Consider the following 14,628-nt stretch of genomic DNA (forward strand, 5'->3'; position numbering starts at 1 on the left):
CCTCTCGGTGACGCTGCTCTGGAAGAGCAGGTACAGTCTGACACAGGCCCTGTATGTTGTCTTCAGTTCTATTAAGCACACATTGACTCAGTTTTCTCTCTCACGTAGMGACAAGAGCACTTCAGACCTTACAGACACATGTCAAAATACAAGAATACTGCAGGAAACAGGAAGCAAAACAGTAAAACACATTAAAACTTTGTCCATAAATATCCAGTTTTACAATAACAGGATTAATATTTCATAACAAGAGCCTCCTCCCGCCCACACTTACCCTCATGGGATGAATATCAGCATAGGGAGGTTTTCCTTCGGCCATTTCTATGGAAGTGATCCCGAGGGACCAGATGTCTGCCACGCAGTTATAGCCAATTTCTTGTATTACCTCGGGAGCCATCCAGAATGGAGTTCCTATAACAGTATTACGTTTTGCCATTGTATCCTGCAATTATATTATTTGTGCAATTAAAACAGGAATGGTTATTTTCACAGATTTCTTTTATGTTAATTCTATATTTAAATGTTAAATTAGACACCCAGAGGTCAAACTGGAGTGACTTCCAACTAGGATCAGACTGACACAGCTGGCCAGCTTACCTAGGCCCAACGGGTGACAAGGACCATCCACGACTGTATATAAAATAGATTATAATAATAAACAACTAAGAACTAAATAGCCTTTCAATACAAATTACTCATCAAGACCAAGAATGTTAGCTCTACCACCAATATCAGTTACTTCTTGGCACACAAAATTCAAGGGAAAAGAAAAAGAAAATACACGGCTAGGAGCATTAAAGCATTTTTAAATTACCTTTCCACAGATACTTACTGTTAACTGGCCAGCAACACCAAAATCAGCTAATTTTGCATGCCCCTCAGTGTTAAGGAGGATGTTTCCAGCCTTTATATCTCTGTGTATTTTTCTCATAAAGTGCAAATATTCAAGTCCTTTAAGAGTCGATTTAAGAATAGTTGCAATTTCATCTTCTGTTAGCTGCAAGAACACATAAAGGCATTTCTATTTTCAGGTATATGCATACTCAGTGCAAATATATTTAAACTACAGAGGACATCATTAGGTAAGCCCTACACAACAATTCTTATAAAGCAAGACACACCAAAAACCACATACAGACAGGAACGTGCCCAAGAGGTATAATTCAAACCTCTGATCTAGCAACTCACTGCCGAGACACCAACACACACCATTCGAGTCCCGTCCCAGGGAGCTGCAAAGCCAGAGCAGAAGGCGCCAAGCGACGCAGATGGGATGGTGCAACAGGCAGCATCTTCTTAGGCCTGTCACTCAGAAATTACTACCCTTCAGACACTGGAGTCTTTCATAAGAACTGCTGCCACAGTTTCAACAACACACAGTCAACATTTATCACTAACATCATAAATATTAATGCCAAGTTGTGCATTACCTTTGTCAATACAGCCAGTCACCACCGGACCAGCTAGCACGCTCCAGAATGCTTCCCTAGGGAAGGCAGAGAGCCCTCTCTCTGTGGCAGAAGGTTAGAGGCCTTCCTCAAGGAGGAACCTCCTTCCTCAAGGAGGAACCTCCTTCCTCAAGGAGGAACCTCCTTCCTCAAGGAGGGCAGAAGGGCCCTTGAGTTTGGCATTTGCTCAACAAACCACTGGAGTCCTGCACTTGGAGAGATGAAATGGAGGCCACGTTGTCTTCATTTCGCACCCTCCCACACATGAAACACTAAGTCTACAATTAGGGTTATCAAGAATCTGCCTTTGCCCATTAGCAAATTGCAATTAGTAATTGCATCACTTAGGTTCTCACTGAGGGCAATTTACCGATTAGAAAGGACGCAGCAAGAGCTGCCTGGCAAGAATGAAAAGCACCAAAACAGAAGGAATTATGGTATAAGGAAAACAAGAAGTACCACAAAGCTTGATAAAATATATTAATCATGGACAGTTTGCTGTTTACCATCTGTAAAAAGACACAGTAGCATGTAGAACTATAAACAGTCATAAAACTCCCAACAATTACGCACTAGTTAGCAGGCACAGTAATTTTTTTCTAAAGTTATTCTATTTAAGAATTTATTTTAATTTTATTCGGAGCACAAGGAAATGCTAATGTCTGAAGATAAATATTTCTCATTTTGCCTGTGCTCCACACTGAGTCAAAACTATAAAAACTGTACTTATGCATCCTATGACCTTCCCAAAAACCCTACTCAGCCTTGAAAAGGGAAAAYGAAGATATCAGGGTACTGTTTTGCGGGAAAGCAGCTGCAAACTCTGTCATCTCCTTAGATCTGTAGCCAGCCACCAAAATGACTCAAATTCGACGGCAAGCAGAGCTTTGGGCTCGCTCTTCCCCCACTCTCCGCTGCTGCCTGATGCGAGACCTCTCCCAGACTTCGGGGTTCCTGAAGCTACCTGCCTCAGTCTGCAACTGTAGCATGATGTCCTCCCAGGAAGGCATCACCCCATTGAACGTATGGCTTCCCACTTTCCAACTCCATAGGCTTTATAACCTCTTCCAAGAAATCCTGACCGCATTTGACAGCGTGGAGTGTCTTACAGGAAGCACAACTCCCACTGTGTGGAAGTAAGGCAACGTGCAACTTCCAAGGCAGCTACAGCCTGTTAGCATCTTCTGTCCTCTAGAAACCAGGACACTTTCCTGCTCATAAGCATCACCTACAACCACGCTGAATTTGAAACAAGTTTCCTTAGGTTCTTTAATAAAACAACCACCGTCTTCCCTTACCTCTACGTCTGAGAATCAACATARAAGGAATTCAAGTTCTGAAGAGCCTAAACTCTAAAAGTAAATAAAATGTTTTACATAGTTATAGCCAGCATTTTTCATATTGTTACATTTGCTGTTTGTTTTTCAGTCAGGATGAACTCATATGCTCATAATTAGTCAGTGGCAGGAAAAGGCACATTAAAAAAGAATAGAAACTCAAAAAGAATTACAAAAAAAATGAAGAGTAAGCCAAAAATTATCAGAGTATCCTACTACACTCCAAAAAGAAACATCACAAGTGACACAYTAAGAACTCTGTTGTTTGATTTTATTTTTTAAGCAGACCAAATAAACTTCAGTTTAAAAAGTAAAATGAAAAATGACTATTAAAATACCAATTTTAATGAGACAGTGTAAACCAGATAGCCTAGAATCACCCTCTCATTTACTCCATTAATACATTGTAGAATTCACATAACCCCCCAAACGATGCAGTAAGCTGCAAGTATCAACTGCCAACACAAAGGCACTTCCATCACGAAAGAAAACGCAATACAGAACAAAAGGAGAAATGTGTATTTTCATTTATGTGCTTCAGAACTACACAGACTACGGAATAAGTCATCAGCTAGCACAGTTATCTTCATCACTTTAGATGGGCATGTTAGCAGGTTGGAAACATGCTCATTTCCCAAGCAAGTGCTCACAGAGAGAAAAATCTGAGTATATCTTTACATACGTCATAGCCCAGAAAAATATCAATTTTTGAAGAAGATTCTAGGTTAAAATAAAAATTAATGTGTTTAAACAGTAATTGCAGGAATATTTTCTCTGTATTCACACMTTTGCATCACATGAGAGGAACTGTATTTTTAATACAGGTAATCAAGTGAACCTGACATTCTTAGCAAGGCAAGAATCTATAAAATAGAAGGGAAATACTCAAATTGGGCTGCAGTACTGAGTTCCTTTCCCCCACTCCGCCTTTCTCTACTTTCACGAGAAATAATTTCACAGAGAAATTAAATCAAGCAATAGCAGTGCCTTCCAGTTTCAAGTGCTGGATCCACATCCCGACCTTCCCTCCCCACCACCACTGAAACCACCAATTCTCAGCCACTTAACACGCCAGCAGAATGACTCAATAAAACACGGGAGAGGGAGAAAGGATTAGCATTAACCACCAAATTTATCTGCACTTGAATTGCTTATGACAAGTTTCAGTCATTTAACCAAGGGGATCATTTCCCCATTCCCTCTTCACAGAATGGGGGTGCAGAGCCAGGGTGCAGGTTAAACACTTGGTTACACAGCAGTGTCCAGCTCAAGCCCTTCTGTCTGTGCTGAGGTCCACACCAATCATTCCCACCCTGGGCCAGCTCTTCTGCTGAGTGACTGTGACTGCCTCTGGTAAAAACGCTTAAACCTGAAATAATGTGCATCAAGAGAATGACCCCCAAGTAGCAACCTGCAGGTAGAAATCCGTAAAACTTAATGTCCGCTTTGGTCTGGAAACAGGAGTGTTTTGCCTTGCCCAAAATAAAGAACAAATCGTGTTCATAAAAGTGCTGCAAATAAACATCTCTCCCTAGTACGATGTGCCCTGAAGGATGCAAGTCTGGCTGGGAAACTAGAGTAAAGCACAAGGGGAGGTGAAAGGAGGGTTGTGCAGCCTGGAGAATAAGGGGGATCTCGATGCAGTCTGAAACCATCTCGAGATACTTACACGCTTTTCTTGGAACAGCCCAACCAAAGGAGAAAAGGCAACAGCAAGGGAAATTCCAGTTAGATGCAAGSAGTAAGGAAACTTGTTGGAAGGGAAGGGGCCCTGGAAAGCTGCCCAGAACGACTACTGCTCAGAGAGACTCAGCTGGACAAGGTCTGGACCAACCTGACTGAAGTTGGAAGGCAGGAAGCCATTCACCTCCTCCCTCACTACCTCCAAAATAAACATCCAGTTTCAACACAGGAACCTTTCTTTTATCTGCAGTTTTCCTACATTTCTCTCCTTTCTTCACCACAATAATACACAAAAAAAAAATTCACCTCAACTTCACATACAGATTCATTTACTGTAAAAGATAAATATATATATATATATGTATATTTACACACACAGGAAAAAAAAGGATACTGTTCTAGCCTTAATGATTATGTCTTTAATTCCTTAATTTTTACTGTCTAAATTAGAATTTTATATATACTACCTCACTGTAGTATATATAGTAGTATATATATACTAGTATATATAGTGAGGTAGTATATATATATATATACTACCTCACTGAAGAAGATGTTAGCAGCTCATCGGATGGTTTAGCCACATGGAAAGCTTTTTTCTTTCCAAAGAGGAAATGTACCAAGGGAAAGGGGRAGGTTAGACTTCTATTTTTTTAGTATTATCAAGAGCTTTGAGAGCGTTCTGTGGTGGTCAGGGTGTATGTGATGCCCGTACACATGYTTATTCCAATTAAACAGCCATTCAAATGGCCACCTCTGATTGGAATGCATTAGTAAAGATAAATTCTGTATTTCCCATCCTGTGTTTATACGATCATGTTACTGTTTCAGCAACCTAAGACTGACAATACTTAAGAACTATATAGAAATGAAATATATTGCATTATATTGCAATGCAGGATTCTGCATTGCAATATAGGATATTACAASCTAGGGCAGTGGCAGAAGAGACAGGAATAGAAGAGCAGGAAATATTTCACTCCTGTTTCTTTTATCAAATGAAGCAACCTGGGCAAGCATGGGCCTACAGGGAAAACAAGCAGGCTTTAAAACAGGGCAGAAAGAGGAGAAAGAGAAACGTAAGAAAGGAAAGACACACAAGCACATTTTTCCTCATCACATCCAGCCTCTCCTGCCTTATAAACCTGGATATGWCCTCAGTGTGGCTCTGCAGAAAAGCACTAGACAAGGCTTAGTCTAAAGGCTGCTCTGAACGGGTGCCCAGCTGACTAGTTGACCCATCCAGCAGCAGCAGCCCCACAGAGGTGGGACTGGAGGCTCTCGGCTGATGGAGCGACCAGCAGAGGAGCAGGCGCTGCCTGCCTCACCTGCGAGGAGGCTCCGGTGCCAATCACAGAATCACAGGATGGTTGAGGTTGGAAGGGACCYCTAGAGATCACCTAGTCCAACCTTCCTGCTTGAGCAGGGACACTTAGAGCATGCGGCACAGGGCGGCATTTAGGCGGGTTTTGAAGACCAATGCTTCCTCCAACACCAGCCGCAGCCAGCAAGGCTTCAGCTTCACATTATCATCATCTCAGTCCACTGCAGGCTGCCCCTGAAGCCAGTGCTACTCCTTTTTCCTCTCCTTCCCCACTGCTCTTTCCTAACGCTTCTCTTGCATCAGATCTCCTTGCTACAAGGTGATTTGCCCACTAGGGAGAGGGAGAAAAGAGGGGGAAAAAAAAACAAAAAAACCACACACCTTAAAGGGGAAGTTGTTTCAATAAATAAAGTGAAAGTCACATCCACAAGCTTATCCTGCTTTCCCTGGAGCCACATAATCACTTAATCTGAGGCATGGAGGAGATGGGAACGTACGAGCCACGTTAACTGCTCTTTTTGGCAGCTCTCCACAGTTTGACTGTGCAAGATACAGGCACAGATACGCCACATCAGGTATTGGGAAAAACGGGCAAAACTAGACACCCGGTTTTGCTGCCCTGGATGGACGAGGACCACACCTGAGGTCGGCAGCAGACGGCCCCACACGCTCGCCCCAGCGCTGCTCCATCTGCCTGGCCCGCTGCAAAACGCTGTGGCAGGAACCRAGGCGTGGGGCTCACCTCCAAAGCCAGGCCTTTGGCCTGTTCAGGGAGAAACTGCTCGGATGGGGACAGTTTCTTGACAGGAATAAGCCACCCTGCATCATCACAGACCACCTTATCTCTGGGTTCTGCTTTCCCTTTCTCTCCAACACAGCGAGCCAGGAGGCCGGGGCAGGCGGTTCCCCCTCTCCCCAGCCCTGCTGGCGCAGCGCCTGGCACACGTGAGCCCCACGTGTCTGACCCACACGTGGGCCCCGCCAGACGTGGGTCTAGTTCCCAATACAGAGACATGGAGGTTACATGAGGTAACACTGAGGTACGTGTGGAGAGTCCGCGAGAGACTGGCCTGCCCAGCCTGGGGAAGAGAAGAGTGAGGGGGAATCCTGTCAGCGTGTATAAATACCTGAAGGGAGGCCACAGTGAGGACAGGGACAGGCTCTTTTCAGGGGTAGACAGCAAGAGGACGAGAGGCAACAGAAACTCAACAGGAGGGAAAAGGTCTTTACTGCAAGGGYGGCAGAGCACCGGAACAGGTTGCCCAGAGAGGCTGTGGAGTCTCCTTAGAGATACTTAAAATCCACCTGGGCAGGGACCTGGGCAATTGCTCTGCTTGAGCTTGGGAGCTGGACTAGAGCAGCTCCAGAGGTCCCTTCCATCCTCAACCATTCCGTGATTCTGAAATTCCGGGTTTTTTTTTTTTTTTTTTTTTTTTTCTCTTGTGTATAAAAAAAAAAAAAGCAGGAACCAACCCTGGTCCTTGGCCCATCCACAGTCTTCATTCACATTATGACAACTTAGAAAAATTGTCATGGGTGCTTGAAGCTACTGAATACAAGTTCTGACAAAGCAAGGACCAACCCTCCATAGTGGAGCCATTTATTGTTTCCACAAAGGAACTTCATCTAAAAGCTGAACCACCAAATTCTCTGAGCAGCCTCATTCCAGTAACACTGTCAGACATTTTCCATCATACAGAGTAATCAAGTAATCCAAAAAAGAGTACAAGAATAAGGTACAAGAATGTAACTTCTCTTGTTCCGCAGTCATTACACAACAAATACGGTAGTTTCAGTCTTATAARTTACAGCAGCCACCTAAGGGATGTGCACCAGCTTTAGCTTACTAAGGTAAACTTACTTTTTCCATGTAGACTTACAATATAAACAGTTAGAATTGTTTTTAAACGGAAGTGTAATTAAATTGTATATAGGTTAATGAAACCACTTAGAGCTCTTTAAGACAGCCTGAAATGATTTCCCAGGGACAGCAAGTGGGATTGAGAAGAGAAGACTATAATTTTAGTAGGCCACATTTGTAAAAATAAGGCAATTGAAGCAAATTGGAGATAATATGTTTGTTTCCACTTACTAGAAATAGCAGTTTTCTTCATTTTTAGGTTTAGTGTACAACAATGAAAACTTCCAAGCATACTTGCACAGTAAGTCCAATTCTTATTCTCCCTTTACATTTACAAGGGGACATTGATGGCTCTACACAGTGACTGCTACAGACCACCAGTCCACGGCACATCCTTTTCAAGGAAGAYTTTAAAGCCCTCTAATTTGACTGTTGTTGTGACCTGAGAAAGTTTTCCACAAACTCATCACACAGAGTTTGTAAAGACATGTGCAAACTGAAGGTATTTTTTGTGTTTAAATATAATGCATAAATACAATAACAATTGTCTGTCCAAACCATCTTATGTAAACTTCAAATAGCTTCCATATTTACAGAGGGGGCAACAAAAGGAGGCTGAAGGGCAGTCATCAGGATCTACAAAATAACATTCAACCTTCAGAATCTCTCTTAATATTTCATATGAGACAGGGAGATGTCAAGGTGTAAAACAGTTTTGGTGGCAGAGAAGAAAAAGCTGCCAAATCCTGTGAGTTGATGACATAACAAGAGAGGAGCAGAGACTTTGCTTTGCTTTTCTCCTTCTCCAACAGRACATCACCTGCCATAAGGCAGAATAAAAGGTATACCTAGCCCAGCAGCCTGCCCTCATCACGGCCTACAGCAGGTACCTAGAAAGAGCATAAGGACACAGTGAGTAAAGCAATATTTGTCTGCCTTACCTGCCCAGCAGTCTGAATTCGGCACATCTCCTGAGCCAGTTACTCAGTATTTTTGTTTATCAGCCCTAGCTATTAAGTGTGGTCTTGTCCAACTGCCTTTTGAAATCAACCTCTTAACAGCTATAACACGATTTGGAATTACATGGTGAACCTCTTCACCATAGGTGGAGAAAAGCCGTTTCACATCTAGCACCCAAGTGCTTCCTTGTTTTGTAACAAACAGCAGATAACGAAATCCTACTCACTTTCTTTGGGCAACTTAGGGTTATCCRAGTCTTCACCATTTTGCCTTCTGTGCACCTTTTCCCCCCGCTACACACACACAAGCATAATTTACTTAGCATCCTCCTTAGAGAGGACTATTCTGTGCTTTTGATCATCCTCACCAACTTTCTCTAACCTCTGCAATTCTGTTACATTCTTGGCATGACTAGCACCCCTTTGACATGTCTAGCACCCCTTTTATTTATTTGTTGCTGAATATTAAGCTGAAATGCTCAGGAACGTATGTCTAAAGTTTTAGCCCCTCAGCCCAAGCCAAACGCATCCCTTCACACCTACCCACACAGAGGCAGAGGCTATCACGTTTCTTTAATTTTACTGCTACTAAGACTCCATCAGCAGATCCACATGCAGTTCCCAAATTGACAACTTGGTCTAAACCTTTCTTTCTCTAGCTACAAACCTCTTAATCTATGAGAGGACTTTCCATTTACTCCATTGTAGTCATATTTCTTTAAGAAATATTTTTTCTTTGGCAAAGAAGGCTGCCCAAAAACCTGTCACTACAACAATATCTACACCAACCAGGCACTCACTTAGCCAAGAACTCTTAAACAAACACATGCTCTACAAAGCATGTATGCCATGATTTCCCTTTACCAAGAGAAGTATGCTGACTTTTCCCCCTACTACATTTATCCTTGTGACAACCGTATTTTCAGAGTAAAGTTTCTGCTATCAGTTTTCACTATATGGACCAAGAATAGGAGAAAAAGTTTCTCTGATCATTGGTACACATTTGCTCCAAGAGTGTTTAAATATCATCTTTCCATTAAAYCTGTAGCATTCCTAATAAGTCAATATTCTAACATATTGGGGAAAATGGATTGCCTAATGTTTAAACTGTCTATATAAACACACATATATACATGCCCACACATTTAATAAAGAATGCTAGCTTTTATTTTTGGTCATTTCTCTACATTTTGGTTTACATAGAATATCACTATCACAACAGCATCATTTGCTGTTGGAGCTACTTATTATCCTCCTACTCTTGAATAATGTAAAGATGTTTATGGTCCTACTAGGAGATGCAATAACTCCCCCAGGAGCATCCCACCCTGTAGTTTTGGGCTGTTCTTCCGCAGTTTTCAATTCAACAACACAGCAGCTGGGATGCATTTTAATGCAAAATGARTGTCATCCTTTCCAAAGAGGTTCCCTCTGTTCTGGGCACGACCCCACTTCCTATTAAATCCAACTCCATCTTCCCTCACATCCCCTTTTCCTCCTAAGCCTCAACAACACTGTTTCCTCTCTCTCTGCTCCCACATGTGGGACAAAGAATATTTCAGATCACATTTAAAATGTCTTTACATAAATAAATAAAATAATAAAAAAATAGATCTAGCAAGTGCAGGGTCGCCTTATATCGTTTAGTGGTAGAATAAATTCCTTATGTTACTKCCCACTACTGGAGGGATAAATATCATCAAAGCATTTAAAGAATATTCAGCATTTACAACAAGACCTCAAGAAGTCATTTGTAAGCAGAGCCAATAAAGCCTGTTTCCTGCCGGCCTCCATCCTCCTCTCCATCACTTCTGCCACAACCTCAGTGCGACTCCTTCCTGCAACTCCTCTTTGGAATTTTTCCCACATTCCCCAAGCAGCAGATCCCTCTCCTTGTCATTAGGCTCCCTAATTATGGAGTGGGAGAAGGACAAGTGCGTGGCTGTTTGCAAGCCAGGCATGTTCTGCACAACCTACGCATGGACTGCAGGGTGGAAAGGGCAGGGGGAAGGCGCCACACAAAAAGTCTTGTCTTTTACAGGGCAGTAATTTCCACAAAACTTGCAGGATTTTCGTATTTCAAGAGTAAKGGATGAAACAGCTACAGCAAACACACAAGCATCTTTCCTAAGAAAAAAGGTAAAAACATGTCCCGTGGCAACAATCAAAGCCTCATCTGGTTTCTCTCTTACTCTCGCTTCTAGTCTTCAATAACAGTTTACTTTTAATAAATGCTGTAAGAAAAAGAATGCAACTCACCGTTTTATTACGAAGTCTAATTATGTCCGAAACAGAGCCAGCCCCACAATATTCCATAACAATCCACAGATCTGTGTTCTTAAAATAGCTGCCATAGTACTTGACAACATAGGGACTAGAGGGAGGAGAAAAAAAAAAAATAGATGTTTTTCATAGTGAAGATACCAGTAGAGTTCTGTTAAAAATTAGTTTGACAGACAAGAGCACAGTCAGATAGCAAGCGTAATCAGATGCATTTTAAAACTGTAATTATTTTAACCAATGCCTAGTTAGAACAAAGCTCGATTGCTTAATAAAAASGACTGAAGCACTACCATACACACCATAAATTATCAGTGATTATTTAAATAAACAGTTTTGCCCAAGCATAAATCTTCTAATGAAAGGCGGGCAGCATCTTTCCCTTAATAAGCTTGTTTTTCCTCTTAAAACCACTCCAGTTTTAACTCTCCTTGAGAAATTACTGTTTTTTCCCCTCTTCTTCCCTCAGGACCTCTAAAAAACTCCCATTTCCTCTCTCACAAAACCAAGTAAAAAGAGGAAAAAAAAAAAGAGGGAGGGGGAGGGGAAAGACACATGGTCCCTCCCCCAACTCCTACTTTTTCACATATATGAAATTCTTTCAAGTGCAAATGTAGGCTACCATCTGAAAACAAAATTTTTTTTGCTGGTTAGAACAAGAATTCTGGATCTGAAAATCCATTTCCCTGCGGAAGTGTCTAATGTTAAGATGTATTTTTAGCACTGTCATAAACAGAACATGTTGCTTTGCTATTCATCAACATGTCACTTGACACAACGCTTCCTCCGAGGCTCACAACAGAGGCATAAGCAGATGTAGTAACGATGCAACATGGATCTTCCTTCAGAATAGTGATTAATGTTGTGTTTATGGAAATAAGAGGCTGGAATTCCTTCCAAACGCTTAAGCAAAGAAGGTTTAGTCAGGCTGGCATCAGTCCCTTAGAAAGCAAAGGAGAGGCTGTGCTCTCCAACGCCAGCCTCAGGGGAGGACACCCACACTGTGCAGTGCAACTGAACGCAGAAATTTGGCTYTGCAGAAAGGGACTCTTTGCATGGGGAGTTTGGGCAGCAGGATTTTTTGCTAGAAAACTGCTGAAAGAAAATGAAAGGCTCAATGGTTTCCACCTGCAATGCTCATGCAGGACAGGTCAGACCTGAACATACACACAGACCTTTTCATGGCATCACAGGTTCTGCAGAACAGGCCACAGTGAAGAGTCACCAGCAGCACCATAAGAGCAGCCAGTTCCACCTGTGTAACCAACCTAGAACCAAACCCTAACAAGCCCTAACTACATACAGATCTTGCCCCTATGGATTCCTGAGGCGAGGTGAATTCCTAAACTTCACCATCATCTCTGTGGATCTTCTCAGCAGAGTTCTTAATGCCACTGTTTTTTATGACCATCTCCTGCCAGACTTACACTATGTTAATATTCCCAGCAAGACCTGTGCATTATTACAATTCAAAACAAGGCAACCATAACAGCACATTTGCTTACAGCTTCATCCCAGATAACTGTGTGAATCAGCCTTTTCCATAGCAACGGTTTGCCTTAGAATCTACCTTTTTTTGCCCCAGTTGGACCTCAGTCCAAACACTGCAGCTAGCTCTGGAACCTGTCAGGGAAGAGGGAAGGATGCTGAGATTGAAGCATCTTTTATTCAAGATGCTCCATGAATCCAGGGTTTTAATGTAACATCCGAGGAATCACCACAAGCTAAAAGGGTAGGTCCCTCCCTCCCAGCRGCACTGCACGATACTGCATTTGCACTGGGGAAGCCACCACACAAGGAAGCTCACGCTGCAGAGCTGCACCCCAGCCTTTGTTTTCAACCAGAGAACGACTGCATCTCATCCAGAGCACCCAGCAACACCTGAATAAATACTGGGGGCACTAAAAGAGCTACCTTCAAACCCGGGGTGTGTATCACTCACTTCCAGTCAAGGGCAAATTTTTCTTTTAATGACAGACCACTTGCTCTAAGAAGTTATTGATTAAACAATCAGCATTTTGAAGAAGGGTCCTAACTGAAGTGTGAAATTTTCCTTGAACTGCAAACAGATTTCCACATTTCTGGTTAGATATGAACAAAAACTCMCCCCAAAAATTTGGAAGTGTTCAGAAAAATAGAACCAAAAAAGTGATACCAAGAAGTACATTGCAACAAAAAAAACTTCTACAGAAAAGAGAAAATATTTTAGCATCCTTACAGATACTGGATGCTACAACTCTACAATACTAGACACCGTAGGATATATTGTTTATGAAGTGTAGGGTAATAGCTCTTATTCAGARCTATCCTAAGATTGATCGCTATTTAACAGATACATTCTTCCATGAAAAATGAATAGCCGTTAACTTCTAAAATAGTGACATGTCAGTAGCCATTAGTCTTGTGCTATCTTTATCAATCTTCCAAAAAAATTGGAAACTCGGAATTTACATGGTCCAGAGCTTTTATAGGAAATATTAGTCTTGGTGCTTGGCAGTGCAAACAAAGTGATGCAAATGCAGAGAACTACAAGCACGTACAACTATTTATTCTTTCAACAATTTCTGTGAAGCACCTCATTTACATGTCCTTCAATGAGTCCAACCAAAGCAACCTCGAATCCTATCCCTTAAGTAGATTATTCAGTGTAAATTGCATTGTTTTCCATATATGCAGCTGAAACTTTTCTAAATTTACATGAAAATGAACACACGACAATGGCGAATTTTCAGATAGCTTCTTAGAAAGGGAGCAGAATTGTCATGCCTACCTGTCACATTGTTGCATTATAGAGATTTCCTTAATTATTTCTTGAAGATCTGACTCCACAGGGACCTGCTTAATTGCTACRACTTGCCCAGACTCCTTGTGTATGGCTTTAAACACACTACCATAAGATCTGAAAATAATACMAAAAAAATGGATTAACACATTATTTTTAAATGATAATTTACTTTTAACTTCAAGCAAATATTACCTCTAAAATGTCACATAAGCCACATGCCTAGRCGGTGATTCAGGCTGCAAGAATTTCAGTTGTATTAGGACCTCAGAAAAAAACACCACATCTCAACAATGAATCTTTATCAAGAGCTATTTATCTAGCCTCAGCAGAGGCTACACACCTCTGCTGCCTTAACAACCAAGAGACATGACAAGAATGCATCAACAGCTTTGGGGGAAGCATGGAATGCACTAAAGAAGCAYTAAATGCACCTGCTTTCTTTCTAAAGGTTCTCCAGGAAGGCTRGAGCTCTTTCCTCCAGCATCCACAGCCACTGCCTGTGCAATGGAGCCTTCCAGCACAGCTCTGGGCCCTGCTCCCTCCAACAYGGTCCTCTTGGCCACTTGCACTTACCCTTCCCCAAGCTTCTCCAGAACATCAAAGACTTCTTCAGGCTGCTTCGTTAAGCTGTCTTCACTCAGCTTCTTCAGTTTGCTAAGATAAAAACAAAGTTATTTTGAAGAAAGAAGATAAATAAAAGAACTCAAGCAAATGTAAGAGCGAGCAGACAGGAAGAAAAACCTTATGGAGGAGAACATACTGGACACCTCATTTTCATTGCCATTGTAATGCACTAATGAAATATCATTAAGTACAAAATGAGGAAACAATGCTGACATTACAGTTTTCCCCACTAATGCTCGTGCAGCACAGGGCAGCACGGGATCAGGTCACTGACCAAGCCACCTCCTTTGGGGAGCACCAACAGGCCAGGAGGGCACAGGGAAACAA

At 42.0% G+C, this 14,628-nt stretch overlaps 1 protein-coding gene across 1 annotated transcript in view; it reads right to left on the reverse strand.

The window, feature by feature from the left end:
* STK3 (serine/threonine kinase 3) overlaps positions 1-14,328 on the reverse strand; it is a 109,692-nt gene extending 95,364 nt beyond the window's left edge. The window contains exons 1-5 of the mRNA XM_026050018.1: positions 14,251-14,328; positions 13,663-13,791; positions 10,872-10,986; positions 833-997; positions 275-442 (exon numbers count right to left, since the gene is read on the reverse strand). Of these exons, the coding sequence (XP_025905803.1) occupies positions 275-442; positions 833-997; positions 10,872-10,986; positions 13,663-13,679 (465 nt within the window). The 5' untranslated portion in view covers positions 13,680-13,791; positions 14,251-14,328. The remainder of the gene's footprint in view (positions 1-274; positions 443-832; positions 998-10,871; positions 10,987-13,662; positions 13,792-14,250) is intronic.
* Between the last annotated feature and the right edge of the window lie 300 nt (positions 14,329-14,628).

The sequence above is a fragment of the Nothoprocta perdicaria genome, unplaced genomic scaffold, assembly GCF_003342845.1.
Source record: "Nothoprocta perdicaria isolate Ctin4 unplaced genomic scaffold, notPer1 scaffold_64, whole genome shotgun sequence".
Lineage (NCBI taxonomy): Eukaryota > Metazoa > Chordata > Aves > Tinamiformes > Tinamidae > Nothoprocta > Nothoprocta perdicaria.